At 28.8% G+C, this 18,653-nt stretch overlaps 1 protein-coding gene and 1 pseudogene across 5 annotated transcripts; one reads left to right on the top strand and one right to left on the bottom strand.

Annotated features, from left to right (window-relative positions):
• Window positions 1-1,099: 1,099 nt before the first annotated feature.
• On the bottom strand, window positions 1,100-18,552 carry LOC107875586 (GATA transcription factor 11). 5 transcript variants are annotated; one of them, XM_047414106.1, is made up of 6 exons: window positions 18,356-18,552; window positions 18,092-18,274; window positions 15,281-15,346; window positions 15,101-15,206; window positions 5,118-5,363; window positions 1,100-1,860 (listed from the first exon to the last, which is right to left on the bottom strand). In XM_047414106.1, the coding sequence occupies exons 5-6, from the start codon at window positions 5,352-5,354 to the stop codon at window positions 1,309-1,311; spliced, it is 789 nt and encodes a 262-aa protein (XP_047270062.1). In that variant the 5' UTR covers window positions 5,355-5,363; window positions 15,101-15,206; window positions 15,281-15,346; window positions 18,092-18,274; window positions 18,356-18,552; the 3' UTR covers window positions 1,100-1,308. The 5 variants fall into 5 exon arrangements, with proteins under 5 accessions (XP_047270062.1, XP_047270060.1, XP_047270061.1 ...); XM_047414104.1 differs by having other exon boundaries at window positions 15,101-15,346; XM_047414105.1 differs by lacking the exon at window positions 15,281-15,346 and having other exon boundaries at window positions 18,356-18,542.
• LOC124899363 lies at window positions 16,155-16,814 on the top strand (annotated as a pseudogene).
• Window positions 18,553-18,653: the final 101 nt, after the last annotated feature.

Here is an 18,653-nt window from a genome sequence, read left to right as displayed (position 1 = left end):
TAAATGTATTTTAAAAAAATATATATTATTCATTCTAGGTAATAAATAAAAGTAAATATCTTTATGTGCACTTTTGTTTGTCATACATTAAAGTTTATTTAGTTTTTCACCAAGACAAAAAATTCAATCTATTTTAATTTTAAATTTAAAACTAAATACGTAATATCATATTTATATAAGAAAACACAGCACATGAAATTACATTATAATTACATTAGCAAATAAATTTATATAATTATTATATTGTGTAACTATTAGACTATTTAGTTACTACCTTGATTATTACATCAAATCCATTTTTAAAGTGTCCTTCCAAATATGCTTTAAATGTTCAATTGTTTACAATATAAAGAGCATGTAATAAGACAATAAAGATTCAAAGCTAATAACAGTTACAAATTCATGCTACTCTATTCAATTTGTTAATTTTTGCTCTATTATTATAATTAACAAGATTTTCCGTTCCACAATGTAAGGTATAAAAAGGATAGAGTGTATGCAGACCTCATCACTACCTGGTAGGATGATAGAGATGTTGTTTCTGAAAGACGTTTGGCTCAAGCATAGAAAATTCAAGTACAGAAAAAAGGAAAATAATGAAGAAAAAATGACAACAGTAAAAAAAATATGACAATAAATATGTTCATTATACAATTAATAATTATAAGGAAAAATAATGCGCATAAATATGTTCACTAAAGTTTCAGTATGTTAAACTAGATGAACATGTTTGTACGATATCTCTGTGGGGTTCATTAAGAATCTATTTGGATTAATTGATCATGAGTTACCTTTTTTTTTTTTGTGGTGCGCTTTGGGTGAATCACACTCTAATATACTAGCCCGCAAATTACACAAGCTATGCAAATGGTACTAGACGAAGTCATGTACGACAAGCTCGACCGAAAAATGCATTCATGTGGTGTCAAATCCAGAACCTCCATTTGAAAGATCATCTGCTAAACCAACTTAGGCATCGCTATTCACTAATTTTGGTTAATAAAATAAGTAAATTTTGAAAGCTTGATCAGCAAACCCCATGAAGGAAAATGTTTCCCACGAACAACACCATTAAAAGAAAGTACCGTGTTAGTTCTAAGAAAACAAAATGAAGTACCTAACAATCTATTCATCTACTTTAGATTTTACATCAGAGAACTGCATATCAATTATGCTAATTAACCTAGACCTTCCTGCATCCCATTTTTTTGTACATGAACTTATAACCTGACTAGACAAACTACCAACCAGTGAATAAATAAAACAATGAAATAAATTAAGCACTTAACTAAAAGTATAGTCATCTCTTCAATATGTATTAAACATATAGTTATTCAGAGGAACAAAGTTTTGGCTGTCCCATTGCGGAGACTCCTCAACTGTTTTTCTTCTCATCTCTACGACTTTCCTGTGAGAGTTCGAGTGCAAAGATGGAATAAATGTAGGACTAGCAGCAGGTCGATACTCTGGCAGTAGCCGTCCAGAACGATAACGGACTCCACAGGCATTGCATAGGGTCTTTGGACCCAATGGTCCCTCCCTCCATTGTGGTGTCTTTGTTACTTCACAATGTGTGCACCTTCTGAATAAACTAGATGCCATGGCACCTGATAATTTTCTCCTTTCCTTTACCCTTTTGGCATCAGAATTCTTCTTGGCTGCAAAAGTTGTACGAGGCAAGGGAGGCATCAAAATCCACGGACTCAAAGTTGACGATCGTACACGCTTAGAGCGACGACCTTTAGTTCCAAAGTTGAAGGGTGCATTCCTTCCACCAGAACAGGACCTGCTATTTTCGAGTACAGAAATTGGGCTGCGTCTCTGGAATAGAACATTCCCTTGGGCCTCCGGAAATTCGTTCTGATAGGATAACACCAAGTTAAAATGTTACCGCTCTTCAGGAGTTTGACTATAAGGGATTAAGCAAAAAAAATTGATAGACAAAACAAGTAAGGAAGTTTGAGAGTTCAATTTTCCAACTTTCTCATATTAGCATTGACATTTCCTGGCAACAGTAATCAAAAAGCCAACTGAATGAGCTGTAGTTCATTAAATAATTTTGAATACAGTGTGATGGTTTGCAAATTCAAATAAGCATTCCACAAGGAAAAGCACAAAAAAAGCTCTAAGGTCCGGTGGGACTTTTAAGCTTTAAGAGCAAATAAAGCATTACTTTAAGGAAGAAAGGTACAAATGGAGGAAAAAATACAAATATGTATATGTCATCCAAGAATAGTAATTATAATCATGAATAACAAATTGAAAAATAATAGCAATAATACAAATAATCAATTATTTGGCGTCGTCTCTTCAACGTTACACTCATTAGCATGCAAAAGTGTGAACACTCAATATATTTTGAGCCTCGGTTTAGGTATTTAGAAAGCACATCTTTGATAACACTGGTTCAACAACATAATACTAAGAGGTTAAAGAAATACTACGAGGTTAAAGAAGAGTTTCGTGATTATTAGCTTGGGATATTTGAGGTCAATTTCGTTCCTTCATACTTACCAAGAGAGACACTATTCATTTGGTCAGCGGGAAGAAGTCCAGCAAACAATAGGTCAACTTGCAAGTCTCTCCAAGTTACCAATCAATCTACTTATACTAGAAGTAGGGGATTTCAAGAAACTTATACTAGAAGTAGGGGATTTCAAGAAACTTCAGTGAGATAACAAAGAAAAGAAAATTAGTATTGTTACAGCTAGCTTTGTATTCCCCAGAAAGAATACCATTCCAAATTGACTATATTAGCAAGAATGTCATTCCAAATTGACTAACTAAGTTCGAGCTTTAGTGGCATCCATCAAGATGAAGGATATGGGCAAGTAAGCCCACATCACTTGACAACGGACAGGGATCATAGAACAAATATGTGTGTTTCTTTAGTATGTTTGTTATGGAGCAAAGCATTTTCTACTTTTAGTTGATTAAACTTTTTGAAAATATTTTATCTACGAAAACAAGTTCAAAATTTTGAAAATATAAACAAGTTCCACAAATTGTCTCTTCCCCAGTCTCCATCACATCACATCAACCTAGATCAAATGTAACCTAGATCAAATATAAATGTTAAAAGACTTACTTATTTTCTCGAAAACACATCTTCGTCGTGTACATTTTTCTTTGTTTTATCCTAGAAAAGTAGAATCTTTCTAGTGTATCAAACGTTATTTACGAATATATATATAATATTGTTGTGTGTACGATATTTTATTAAGTACAATTTTTTTAAAAAAATATTAATCATACAAAAGTATAGTTAACTAAAAAGGAATGTGATAAATTATCGTCACATTAACAATTAAGACGCAAAATTAGATGCAGGCAAACAAATATTTTTCAATATTTATTGTACTATTTAGCACTTAGCTTTTTTATAAGTTAGAGATAATTTGATTTAATGATATGTAGTCATTAACTTATTTTCTAGTTCCAATAGCACTTAAATAGCTTGTTGACAGCATTGACTCTCTTTCTTGAGACTTGTTATTTAAAAAAAACAAATCAAATAAAGAGACTTGTTATTTAAAAAAAACAAATCAAATACACTGTTGCAAAAATCAAGAAGTACAACAACTTGAAAATAATATAAATAAATCAATTTAATTTCAATAAAATTACTGATCTAAAGGCGAATTTTAATCCGAGTACTTAATAATAGCCTCTTTTTTTTTTTTTCATATTGTTTTTTAGTATAGTATTGTATTTCACATAATAATATTATTATTTATAATAGTAAGCATTGATTCAAGTTAAAATGGCGTTAACTATGTGTTTTAATATATTTACCTTGGATGTTATTGTAAAATTATTATTTATTACTTTAAAGATTTGAGTAGTTTAGTTAGAAATTTTAAAATATTTCTATTAAATGATGATGGTTTTTTATTTATATATTGATTTTGTATGTTTTTTAAAACTATATTCAATATAGTTAAAAATGCCCAAAGGTCCATGGAGACTTTAAGTACATCTTTGACAACACTGGTTCGACAACAACATAATAATAAGAGAATAGAGAGAGTTTCGTGATTACTAGCTCGGAATATTTGAGGCCAATTCTTTACTTCATACCTAGAGAGAAGTTAATTGGGTATAAAGACTAGCAAAAAGAGAAAGAGGGAGAGAGAATTAGTCACCAATAGGTCAACTTGCAAGACCCTCCCACCTACCTATCAATCGAGTTAAAAACACTAGTCCTGTTGAGTTCATAATAATAAGAATATTTTCATTGTTGAATCTTTTTTTTTTTTTTTTTTTGTATTCTATATATCATTCTCATTATGCAAATAAGGGAGGAGCCATATGAGGTGAAATTCTCACCATACAAGATTCTTTCGATTGAATGACTACTATAATGGATGTCGGCTCAATCCAAAGGATATTTTGAATTTCCAAGCAAGGGTACCATTCCAAATTGACAAAGTATGGAGCTTTAGTGGTAGTCATCAAGGTAAAGGATATGTGCAAGTAAAACCACATTATTTGTCAAGAGGCAGGGATCATAGAACAAAAAGTGTATGTTTCTTTGGTTTATTATGGAGGAAAATATTTTCCACGTTTGGTTGATTAAACTTTGTGAAAATATTTTCTCCAAATAAACAAGTTCCTTGCAAGTAGGGAAAACAAGTTCCCGGAGTGTCTTTCGACATAAATTCTCTTCTGCACATCACACCCCTAATCCACCCTCATAGTCTCATCCCGAAACTCCTACTACAGTCCCATTCAAATGACCACACCTCATATTCATAGTGTTTGAGTAGAAACAAATATTATTAGTCTTCTACATTGCTTTTTTTTTTTTGCTTTCGTCTTCTGCATTACAATACCAAAACATAGAACCTTCCTATCTTGCTAAAATAAAGTCTTACTACTTTTTTCTGGTTCTCTACATTCAAACTAAATTAAATAGAAAGACAGTTTGTTAAGAATCTTGTATCTCTCAAAAATCTCAACTAATTATGTATTTTCGTTGGATGTTTCAGAAGCTGATTATGTATCTCGACAGATGCCAAAATTGAAAAAACAATGTATGGGGAGCTAATTTACAAAGAGAATAGCAACGCACATAATTTTTGAAAAGAATACATATTAACTAATTTAAAACTCACCGGAGCATTGGTCATATGAGCATCCAAACAGCCATTGACTGTATCCAAAGGTAACGTCATAAGAGCATCCGAAGGGATTGGACCGAATAACTGGTATACACTATCATCCCAATCTTTATCGAGGCCGGCTTCTTCCAAACTTTCCATAGGCAAGTCCAAACCATTCAGTATGTTCTCAAAGTCTTCATCAACAATAGGTCCCATTGGTGTCCCATCCCAATAGTTTTGTTCAACCATGTTAATCTTCTGAGTTATGTATACACCAAAATAAACAAGGATTAGAACTATATATATACTATTACAATTTTGCAAACAAGAATGTGTCACCAAGAGTTAATGTGAAACCTAAATTGTTAAGTTCAAATTAATGAAAAGGGAAAAAGCACTACCATATATATATACTGTAGGTTTACTATGTAACGTATTCAAATATTAGACGGAGTAAATGCGTATGTAGAACCTATTAGAGGTAGGTTAAAACGTCATCAGTACTTAATTTACTCGTATTTGGTCATGCATTATACATTCCTACCAAAAAAGGAGTCTATTTTAATTCCCAAATACCAAAGAATCTTCTCATTTAATTTATTTATCCTCAAAACCTATTCCTACCAAAAATAGGAGTCTATTTGGATTCCAAGTATAAAAGAATCTTCTAATTAAATTTATTTATCCTCAAAACTTAATAAATTACTCTCTCCATTTTATTTTATTCGTCATTGACATGACACCCTTAAAAAAAATCAATAATTAGATGTGTATTTTACTAAACTAACCTTATTAAACTAATCTTATTAATAGTGTTTGGTACTTTATCTATTACTTTATGTTACTCCGTCCATTTTATTTTATTCGCCGTTGACCTGATACCCTTAAAAAATCAATAATTAGATATGTATTTTACTAAATAATTTTATTAATAGTGTTTGGTACTCTAAATTTTGCTGCTATTACTTTATGTAATTATTTAAAACGTTTGTTTTAAGCCTACAAAGTAAAAGTTTTAATGGTGAATGTTTATGATTTATTTTCACTTAAAATAATATGGAAGATAAAGTTCGAATTTTGTATTAAAAAACAAAAGAAAGAAAGAATAACTATCAATCTTTTACCAAAAATATTTTAGAACTTTGAATTAAACTAACACAAATCTTCATATTAATAAATAAAATTTATACAACAATATCCAAGGCAATGTATTGCAAACACATTACTAACATCTTATTAATTAGAATTAATATTTAGTTTTATATTACTATAACTAAAAGCTTTATCTCATTCACATTAAGATAATTCAAAATTATTGTTTTTTTAATGTATAATTGCATATATGTTAGGCCTCTTATTAAATTTTTTGATTTCTAATTTTATTGAAATATTCATCTTGTTAAGACTCATTACTATATTATATTGTTAATAATAATACTAAAATTCTATATCTAAAATAGATAAGGTAACGGAAATCTTTGCTCAAAACAGTATTTCTCAAGAGTATTATTCCCAAAATCTTGCCATAAAGTTTGTAACCATTTTCACATTGTTTGTTATCTTTTTTATAATACTACAATTTTTTTAATCTTATTTTTTTCGATATGCAAATTTATTATTTAATTTTACTACTTTTATTCATTTACTATTATAAAAATAATTATTTCTCCGAGGTATAATATTACATATTGCCATAAAACATGTCGTTCAAACTTTATTTTAGCAATGAATAAACTTAAATATTACTTGTCAAAATCTTAAAATAAATTTCATAAAAAATAAAGAAAAAATAAATTACATTTCTCTCTTCTCAAAGTACTTTATTTAGTAGCGTTTAACTAAATTTTAAGTAAATACTTTTTGTAATCAACTTAAAACACCACAAAATAAGTAAGAAAATTAGTTAGCTACTTGCTCAGTCTTAATTTATGTCATAAAAGTTAAAATTTTGAAATTCAAAATTTTAAACTTAAAAGTGAATTAAATCACATAAACTTAAAGTTTTTAAAATAAAATTTATATATTTAAAAACTTAATAAAAGAAATTAGAAGTCACAACAATTTCATAAAGAGCGTCGAAAGAGCAGTTGTCCGATGGCACACGTGACGAAATTGCTTTGAGTACAAAACCTTGTCTGTTTGTTGGAGTGAATTGGAGTATCAGCTCGAGGGCTGCACCTAGAGCTGTCAATACGGATTGGCCCAGCTCACACAGGCTTTGGAGTTAGACGGGTTAGGCCGAGCTAGCCCGTCAAGATGACAAGTTAGAAAATAGCAAGCCCAACCCATCACTCTGTGGGCTGCGGACCTCCACGTACGGGCCAACCCACTTTTCAAAATATATTATTTTTATAATTTAAATTTAAATTTTAAAATATTAATTACATAAATATTTACAATATAATATTACATGAAGTTACTACTCGGTAATCAAGTCTCGAATTTACAAAAAAATCCTAATAATCTATAAAATTAAATAACTTTTGACAACAAATTCAAACCAAATAGAGATGTTGATAAACCAACTAAACAATTAATGAGTAATAATATTACTAGCTAAATAACAATATTAACCTAATTTTATTTCAATAGACCACAATAAAACACAAATTTAATCCATTAAAAGTGAAAATAAACTCCTCAAAAAAAAAAAACTCTCATGACACTTATGGCGTGTTCAATACAGTCACATCATCTTCATCAAACATATATTTTTATATTTTATAAACATAATTAATTTTTTGTATTTTAATTATTTATATATTTTATAAACATAATTAATATTAAAATATCTATGATGGTCTAAATAGACTTTGAGTTTGAATTCCTTTTGTTAATCTTAGTACTCTATTATAATTTTTAGAGAAAATAACATTGTGTAGCCTTTTAAAAAAAAAAAAAAAATAGCCCAACTTTCACGTTTTGGACAAAAATAACACTTTGGACTTTTAAAATACCATTTATTAGCCATTTGTCTAACAAGGCTCATTCCTTCTATTTTACGGTTTTAGCTAAGGCTCAAACGAAAAAAAGTCTATCCTTTATCCAAAAAAAAAAAAGACTAACTGCTAAGTACACTTTCCTTTTTGAAGTTGGTTTCCGAATATGGTTTTGTGACTCTTTTTTGATTTCTCATTCGAAGTAGTCCTTTTTTTTAGTTTTAATCAGTTGATTCAAAGTTAGTTGTGATGAAATTAAAGAAAAAAACTTCTATGGATTCAAAATTGGTTGGTAAAGGTGTTACCTTTGATCCTAATTTCATAGTTACTGACGATGATTTATATGATTTTTTCTAATTCCATAACCATTCTTCTTTCTTCTTTCTCCAATCTGTGATAGTTAAGAACCCAACAAACCTCATATCTCTTTTCTTCTAGTTTTAAATTTTTTCTATTAAGAACCCAACAAAACTCGTATTTTTTTCTTCTAATTATTAATTTTTTTCTATTTAGGTTATCTAAATTAAATTGAGTTTGTGAATTATGTGGGTGGATAAAAAATGAGATAGAGGAATGAAAAAAAAAAATGCAAAATCTAGAGGTTGATCGGGATGGAAGAAAAGGGCTATTGTGTTGAAGCTAAAGTAATAGTGGATAGGTATGTGACGAAATTTGAAGGAAATGGATTGTTTTTTAAAAAAATGTGTTTTATGAATTGAGGTTGCATAGGATTGATTATCTATGGAGATTTCAGAGAAATGAAGATTTGTATATGATGTATATAAAAACTATATAAAAACCGGGTATTTAAGATTTGTACATGATGTGTATAAAAACTGTATATTTAAGATTTGTATATGAGGTGTATAAAAATGTATATTTAAGGTTTGTATATGATGTGTATAAAAATTGTATTATATAAAATATATTTTCTATATATGATCTATATAGAATTTGTATCATTGTTTTATAGAATATGTATATCTATATGATGTATATAAACTGCATAAATATTGTATAGAGTTTGTATCTAAATAATTATTTTACCCAAATATTGTATAGAATGTGTGCAGAAACTATACAATTATTGTTAAAATGTGTATATAAGTTGTATCATTATTTCTATAAAATATGTATTTATGTATTTGATATCAAATATGTATTTGAAAAAAAAAAATCTTTTATACGATAATAATTCAATTTTTATAATTATTGATTATTTGTTGTTTTGATAGAAACTTTTTTAAAAAAATAAATCAATTGTTCTTTGAAATAAAGGAGGAAAAAAAAAAGTAAATTAGTGACAGAAAGCATTTTTTTTTCTTTTAAAAAAAGAGTTGCAAAAAAGAAAAAAAAATGAAAAGGACTAGTGATTTTTGTTTTAAAAGATAATTCAATAAAAAAGTCTTAAAAAAAAAAAAAGAACAGCCGAAAAGGTAAAAGTAAAAGACTTGTTGTCAGACCAAAAAGGCTAAAAAGAGGGATTTCAAATTCAATGGCTAATTCTGTGGCATTATTTTACACAGAAGTGATATTTTTGTCCTTCTCTCTAATTTTTAATTATTTTTTATTTGGCCCACGGGTCAACTCATCCCATATTGCTCAAGCTTCATTGGCCAACAGGCTTATTCAGGCCGGACTTAAAAATCATATTCTTAAACGGGTTATAAGAACAGAAAATTATCCCCTATACAATTATTAGATTGAAAATTACAAATTTTAGCATCACTTTTAGATAATTGCATTAATAACTTTCTTATTACAAGCTATAACAACTTTTTAAAATATATATTATTTTTATTTTATTTTCAAAATTCGATATTTAATTTTATATATTAAAATTAGTTCCATATTTATAGGATTGTAATCACTCTTATCCTTAAATAGTGTATTAACAGTATTTTCGTTCTATCTCCCTTATTTCACTCCATCTTATTCTATATTTTATCCACATATATTTTTCTCAAAATCAATCAAAATCCTCCATAGATAATCACAAATTTCATCTTTTTTATCACAAAATTTTCTTACTTCTTCTATTATTGAAGAACCAGATGTATTGCCATTTTTTTTTATAAATCTCATTTTTATTAGTATGAAATATGGCAGTGTTTGTGCTCATTCAACCTTAATTTAATAGAATCTTGATCAAAGAGATAAGCACATGGTGTACGAAATAGATATATAAACTTGTATCACCTAAACTGGATATCACAATCCATAGACACCGGTTTATATATGTATTACATACACAGTTCATACAAATGTGATGAAATCACTTTATAAATCACTTATGGCGTGTTGAACATTGCCACATCATCTTCATCAAACATATATTTTTGTATTTTAGTTATTTTAGTTATATATTTATATATATATATATATATATATATATATATAGTGTGTGTGTGGTCTAAATAAACTTTGAGTTCAAATTCCTTTTGTTATTCTTAGCACTCAATTATATTTTTTACTATAATTATTTTTCGTTTGGCCCACGTACCAATCTATTCCATATTACCTAAACTCCACAAGCAAACAAATTTATTTGGGTCAGGCTAAAAAACTTTATTGTTAAATGGGCTATAAAAAGTGTAAAAAATCTAAATATACCTCCTTTTTTAGATTATAAATTGCAAGTCATAGCAAGACTTCTTAGATTGCAACTAATAACAAGTTCTAAAAAAAAATATTTAAAACAAAAAAAATAAAAAATAAAACATTTTTTATATGCTAATTAAAAAAACTTTCATTTTAATAGGAGTTAGTTATTATGTGGGCTAAAATTATGGAACCTGTTAATATGCATGTTTTTTTCTATTTCTTAAATTATAATTGTATTCATTTTTTAAAAAGAAAAAAAATACTTCTTCTTTTTGCATAATTCATTCTTACTCAATATCTATTTTAATTTCTAATTCATGAATTTTGAATTCTCAATAGAATTGGTGATAGTAAATATTATATGTTAATAATTTATTTTTAATTTGTGAATTGTATACAACTTATTATTCATGTATTATTTTATACAATTATTATAAAATCAATTTATATATAACAAAGTCATATTTTAAATGATTTTTTATTTTTGGGGTCTCAATTTATGAAATTGATATAAAAGATTCTATATAAATGATATATCTTATAACTGTTTCTAGTGTATGAAAATGGTACATAATATGATATCCATGAATTTGATTAATAAATTTTATTAAAGTCATTTTATACTTTTTTCATACTTAAGGAATTTTTATTTTTTTTTGGAAGGGGGCTTTAATAAATGGAATTGAAATTAAAATTGGTATTGATGAAGTTTCATATATGTCACATTTGTATAAAATGAGTTTTATGAAAGTGACAATTGATATCAAAAACGGTGTTGTATATTACATAACTTTTTTAGTGTATGTAATGAATATTTAACGAAAAACTGTTGATGTACATATTGAAAATAAACTAACTGATAATTGTTTGGTATCAAATAACTTTTTATTGCAATAAAAATAAATAATCTGTATTAGCCATGGTTGATATTGGTGTTGATTCACTATATTAATTTTACTTTTTGCAATCAGTATAGTTCAATAGTTATACAAAAATATAGTTACAACTTGCAATAAACAATCTAAAAAATACATATAAATATAATTTTCACATATAATAAAACTAAATCTATTAGTTGGGTCGGAATTTTAATTGATAAAGTGTTACATTTGTTTACAATGTTGTACTTTCCCCTTTTTCATTTTTTCTATTGAATAATTTATTTGGCAAAGTTAATTCTTAAAGTATGTGTCATATTTTAAGAAAAAAAAAACCAAAAAAGAATTATTTTTAAAAAACTTTTTTAGCTTTATTTTATTATTATTTATTGAAAGTCATTGTTGTGATAAAAAGATGAAATCTATGAATAATGGAAGAAGAATTGAAGGAATAACGTGCCAATGTAGAAATACTTTACTTCTTAATTTAAAAACAAATTTTGTTATTTTACTGATAAAGTTAAAAAAAAGTATAAATAAAGATAATTATTGCAACCAAAATTTATTCTTAACATAACTATCAATAGAGTTAATGAGGAGAGATAAAACATTAAAGATTAAGAAATAGGAAATAATAACAAACACTTATTTTAAAAAAATATATTATTTTTTAAAAAATTATTATAACTTACAATTAAATCTTTAATAGATAAGTTTCACTATTCCAATCCTATTAAATTTCAAGTTGAGCCGGGCCAGCCCAACGACCCTCACACATATTGATGGCTCAAGCTGCCCCGCTTCCCCTCTCTCCTTTTCCATTAACTTAAAATATTTAAATAACATATAAAAAAAAATTAATAAAAAAAGCTGGTTAACTCTTGAAATTCTAATTATGTGAATTGGATAAAGGAAATATTTTACGAAGCAAAAGTTTTCTAGGAAAATATTTACTTCCTACCAAATATACCCCTAATCTCTTCATTTTCACCCATTTCACTCAGCACCCAAAAGGCGAAAACAGGGTAAAAGAAAAATGCCGCTGAACAAATTAGGCAAGTAATACTCTTTTGTTTCAGTTTGTTTGGCATGAAGTCTTTAGAAAATAACCCTTTGAATCTCGCACTCTTATATTAAAGATATGTAAAATAATAAAAATGTTCTTTAGTATTGCAGTTGCTCCTGAATATAAATATATGAAAAATTAAAATTAAAGAATTTATTCTTTTAAAAATAATTAAAAAAGAAAAGTATGTCAAATAAATTGAAATGAAGAAAATAAACTACATGGAAAAAAGTGAGAATACCGTTAAAAAGTTGGAAGCTGAATTGGGTAACAGAAAACTTTTTTGCATGTCCAAAAATGTCCGCCTTGAGCATGCCATTGCTAAGTGCACTGCAATTTTTCTGAAGGTTTTGCAGAAAAAAAGATATGGGCGAGAAGATAGAGAAGGGAACAACTTTAATTTACTTTATTATTTTGTTTCAGTTTTGGTGAAATCTGTGTTGGGGATTTGTACTTTTTGGTGAAATAATAAATGAAGATAGAAGACGTTACACTGTGTAGTTGTGGGGAGCAGGGGAAGCGAGGTGGTCGGCGGAGCATGTGATTTTTTTGGAAGGATGGGACGCACTATTCCATTATTCATGCTTTTCTTGAGGAGGTGGGCCCTACATGCTGATTTTTTCTAAAAAAGTTTTCGTTAATTCTTGTTAAATGTCTAATATCTACCTACATTTGACTTCAATTTATTTAAATTTGTGTTGTTCGGGGCGTATTTAGGAGAAACATCCTTATCAATTTTTATTTTTTTTTTATATTTAGGATTCAAAATTGAGGCTCCTAATTAAGAGAATAGCAATTCCATCCATAGCAGAGAAAAACAATGCAATCCACAGCACAATATCCTTTAAGAATTGCATGAATAATGATGACAATTGGCAAATACTTTTTTCGTATTTTATAATTTATACCAAATCAACTATGCTTATCATAATTAAGATATTTAATAAAATAAAAAATATATTAAATTATCACAAAATAAGTGAAAATTATATATATTCAAACAACATATTATACATTCATCAGTTTAATATACACAATAATAAGAATAAACATTCATCGTAATGGAATATCTCGTTCATGATACATATACCGAACGCTTACATAATTCCTGGATTACTAAGTTTCTTCTTTTCGAGTTACTGATTTATCCAAATTTATCTTACCTAATCAAGTTATCTTAAAGTTAATTTGAGACCAAGACTAATTTCTATTTGAATTTTACATGAAAATGCTGCAATAATAAAAACATTTTAATGTCAACTTCTTTCTGACAGTTTTAATATTATTATACGAACACCTTATTGATGAATTCAAACTCCAACACTTACTAAATGTCTTTCAACGTTTGTGATTGAAAAAAAAAAATCTTAATGGCTGTACAAAATTCACAAAGAAACCAATTTGAAGAAATAAGAAGCACTGCATGAAATAGGTAGAAATTTTCCGATAGCGTATTACTTAGACTCGATGGATGGAGGGAGAACCCTCCAACTCAAGCACAAAATCAATATTAAGTCAACAATTGGGAAAAAGAAAACATATTATCACAACGGAGCTAACAAGTTAGAAACAGAAATATTGTGCAAACTATATAGCTGACACTATAAAATAATGAATTTGTAACTACAAAATACTTCATAACTAAATATGAAAATATCCGTAGCTAAACACTTTAGCCACAACTTTTTTTTCGTAGCATTCGTAACTAGATGTAGCGTGGCTAATAGTTAGCTGCAGACTTTACATGATCCGTGGCTAAGGAGTAATACTTATAGCTATGGAATGTTTGTATTGTAACCATTATAGTAAAAAATTCTTGCCATGTACAATACACTTATAGCAAATGATTTTAATCTTTTATCACAATAAATAATATTTGTAACTATCTTCATAACGTACCCACAAGGTGTTATATTTGTAGCTAAGAGTTTGCCACGTAAATTCAAGTTTTGTGGCTATTTCTATAAATTAGTTCCATAACAATACTTATATTTAGCTACAAATTAAAAAAATCATAGTTATCTAGTGAGATATTTGCTATGAAAAATTAAACTGTAGCTATGCTTTTAAAAGCCAAATTTAGCTACGCTCGAATTTTCATAGCTATAAGCAACACAATAAAAGAAGCTAAAATTTTATTAAATTTCAATCTGGTAAATTTTTATTAAATTGCAATTTTGTAAAAAGAAATTCAGTATGCTAGTAATGACAACAGTTTCCGCTACAAATTTTGAATATTTTCAAATATTCAAGCACATTAAATTGAAAACTAGAAACATAATAAGATATAAAATAAAATTGTTTCATTCAAATTGATATCCACAATTTGCCAAAATAAATTCAAAATACAAAAATATGAACAACTAAAACTAACAGCATCCGCTCTACACAACACTATTCTACAACAAAGGCAATAAAATTGGAAGGACCAACAAGCTAGCATGAAGTTTAAGACGAGGTAGTGCAATGCATATCCAATAACATATTTCCAGGTAAATAAGCACTCACATGGAGAAAGTATTTCCTATGATATGTTAAGAGCCAACAGTTGATTGTCTCGAAAATATTGTTGAGGAAAGAACTAACGCGATGGAATCTGCATCTTTAAGACAACCTGCACGTGTAAATAACACAAAACACGGTGAAATGCAAAAGTTTGCAAATATCAAAAAAAGACCATATCCTTACCTTGGGAGGTAGAGAGGTTGTTTCCGATAGAACCTCGGCTCAAGAAAAACCGTGTCAATGCAGAAACTATAGAAAGCATGAGACAGAAAAAAACGACAATAAAATATTGCAATAATCAAAATACAAGAGAATGTAGCAATCAAATCTTTAACATCAAACCAGAAAAATATTCTAACACGCCATGTATGTAAGATCTTTAAGATAAATTCAGAAAAACACCAATATGAGGATGATATTGAGCTAACCTTATCAAAACTTTACTTAGCTTTTAATACACATTTAGCAAACAGAACACTTGAGCAAAATGAATTCCAGAACACTAGAGCAAGGCTACAAATTAATATCAAAACCTAAGTAGAGACTAAAACCATCCGAATCAATGCAATTAACTGGTTGTACTAGTTCCAAACAAACTAGAAGTAGAACAATTTTCAAACTAGTTAATCATTGAATATTAAACCGATCACATGTGGTCGGTTTTTAAAAAAATGTTGATAAATAAAAATTTAATAAACTACAATTAATAAATTAATAATTGTTTTAATAAACTACAATTAATAAATTAATAATATTATTTTTAAAAAAAATTCAGAATTGGTCCGTTGGGCCAAAAGTAGCCGTTGGCCCAACGGCTATATAGCCGTTTTTGGATCCAAAATGGCTACTTTGGTCAATTTTATTTTTAAAAAAAATCATTTAAATATTTTTTTAAACCCAAAAAATTCTTATAAATACCCTACACTTTCAAATCATTTTCCACACAATTTTTCATTCTCTCAATTCTCATTCTTTCTCAAATCTCAAATCTCAATTCTCAAATATTCTAAGAAGAGCAGAGTTACTATAAAGAATAAAGTAGAAAAATTTTAAGAGAATGGAAATGAAAAGTGATGTTATGATGTCAAAATTCAAGAGAATTTGTGTGTTTTGTGGGAATAGTCAAGGGAAGAAAAGTAGTTATCAAGATCTTGCTATTGAGTTAGGCAAAGAATTGGTCTCAAGAAACATTGATTTGGTCTATGGAGGAGGTAGCATAGGCCTAATGGGTTTGGTTTCACAAACAATTGATGGTGATGGTAGGCATATTATTGGAGTTATTTCCAAGACACTCATGCCTAGAGAGTTAACTGGTGAAACGGTAGGAGAAGTGAAGGTAGTTACAGATATGCATCAAAGAAAAACAGAAATGGCTAGGCACTCTGATGCTTTTATTGCTTTACCAGGTGGTTATGGCACACTTGATGAGCTACTTGAAGTAATTAGTTGGGCACAACTTTGCATCCACGATAAGCTGGTAGGATTGCTGAATGTGGATGGATAGTACAATTCATTATTGTCATTTATTGACAAAGCTGTGAAGGAGGGCTTCATCAGTCCCAATGCTCGCCAAATCATCGTATCTGCGCCAACAACAATAGAGCTTGTCGAGAAACTCGAGGAATATGTTCCTTGTCATAAAAGAGTTGCTTCGAAATTGAACTGGGAGACGGAGCAACAGCTTGGCTACCCTCAAGCACAAGAAACTGTGCGGTGATTAAAAAAAAGGGTATTTGCAAGCATATAATTTCTCTGTTTTTTGGGCGAGTTAAAATGGAAAGAAATATAAGGGTGTTTGCAAGCATATAATTTCAAACGATTTCTCTGTTTTCCTTCATTATTGGAGCTTATTCTAATTTTTGCATTTGTTTTGGTATTGCATAGCTATCATTCTGATTTTCTTCTGCTTAACTATGGTGCAAAAAATTTTCAAGTTGATTATCTTTTTGCCTTTACTATGATATTCTTGAAAGTGATTAAACTTATAATTACATGATATTTGACCTCCTCATTCTAGCTCAAGGGATTTCACAACCTTGGCTATTGAGTGGATATTGTAATGTCGTATTGATACAAGACTACGTGTGTATCGAGATTCTAACCAACACAATAACAGCAACATGAACAACAAGGTGCTAGTGAATCGAAATAGGCCTCACACGGCTTCACTAGACTTTGCGTTTGTGTTTTGAGCAAGAAAATGAGATGAATAACAAGGTAACAATGCTAGTGAATCGAAATAGGCCTCACACGGATTCACTAGACTTTGAGCTTGTGTTTTGAACGAGAAAATGAGATGAATAACAAGGCAACAATGCTAGTGAATTGAAAGCCCTATCGAGTCCACTTCCACCATAGCATCTGTAGCAAAGCTCTCATTCAATTTGCCAAGTTTTAGCTAATCAGAAAAATGTCACAATAGAAGTAACAGTTACTAAGATTGTGACTTAATTCCAGCGTATATCAAGGACCGATTCATGTGAAAAAACACACATGAAACCTACAAACATATTCTTTACATTTATATGAAATCACTACAAAGCTGGATGATTATATTCACAAAATAATTAAGCTTTGAAATAGAATAGCACAAACTACAAAACGAAAGGCCACACCAGCAGGAGACACTTTAGAAATAAACTTTGAATCTAAACTATGCTGGGATATATGAAAGATTGGGATCATACTAGAAAGAATGAGCTACTTCAACTGAAGAAATCAACAATAAGCTAATTTAACAGACAAATCAGATAATATTATCATTCTAATATAGAATCTAACAAGCCAACCAAATAGGATCAAATGCATATTCTGAGCCAAAAAAAATTACAGAATACAAATATGTATATCAAAATTAACTTCTAATAGAAATAGATGATAAAAATTGAAGCTAAGACGAGCAATAATTATAGCTAAACCAAAGAGAAACATTGACTACTTGAACAATAAATTTAAACTATGCTAGAATTTTATAAAAGGGGAGAAAATTTTAACCTTTTTTCTGGCAACGAAACGAGACAAAGATTTGAAGAACGTCTTCCATACCCCAACTCCGGATGGATTTCATTAGGACGAAAAGAGAGGAAAAGAGTCGCATTTTCAGGTCAGACCATTCAAGGGTCCGGTTTCTCTAAAGCACTGCTTTGCACATACAAATCCTACTCTGGATTGGGTGTTCTGAAAACGGTACAATTTCGTACGGAAATTAATAGAAAAAAAATGAAAGAATTAAAAAGGGAAAAAGGAGAGAATAATCACCTAATCACTCCTAGAAGCTTCGATTGTACGAATGCTGGTGCAAGGCACGTTCTGGGCGTACAAAAAAAAATGATAAAGGGAAAAGAGTGCCCCAAGTTAGCCAAGAATTGAAGGATTTGGAATTTGTTTTGTCCACCATATATGCTAATTGGTATCATCAATAGTAGGCGGGGTCAGAATTAAAGCATAGCCAAATTAAGATAATGTTATAATCAATCTCAAGCTTTTTAATTTTTTTACAATATAAAATAATTAGTACTTAGAAATAAAAGACTAATTTTAACCATCGTATAAATCT

The sequence above is a fragment of the Capsicum annuum genome, chromosome 6 (genome assembly GCF_002878395.1).
Source record: "Capsicum annuum cultivar UCD-10X-F1 chromosome 6, UCD10Xv1.1, whole genome shotgun sequence".
In the NCBI taxonomy this organism is placed as follows: domain Eukaryota; kingdom Viridiplantae; phylum Streptophyta; class Magnoliopsida; order Solanales; family Solanaceae; genus Capsicum; species Capsicum annuum.
This window is presented reverse-complemented; position numbering and strand designations above follow the sequence as displayed.

What these genes read in the sequence shown, in the direction of transcription:
- LOC107875586 (XM_016722352.2), bottom strand. Translation starts at nt 12,911, where the DNA reads ATGGCATGCTCAAGGCGGACATTTTTGGACATGCAAAAAAGTTTTCTG. An exon ending in CAGCTTCCAACTTTTTAACG is followed by an intron (nt 5,364 to 12,833) that starts GTATTCTCACTT and finishes TACATAACTCAG; the next exon opens with AAGATTAACATGGTTGAACA. An exon ending in CTCATATGACCAATGCTCCG is followed by an intron (nt 1,861 to 5,117) that starts GTGAGTTTTAAA and finishes TTATCCTATCAG; the next exon opens with AACGAATTTCCGGAGGCCCA.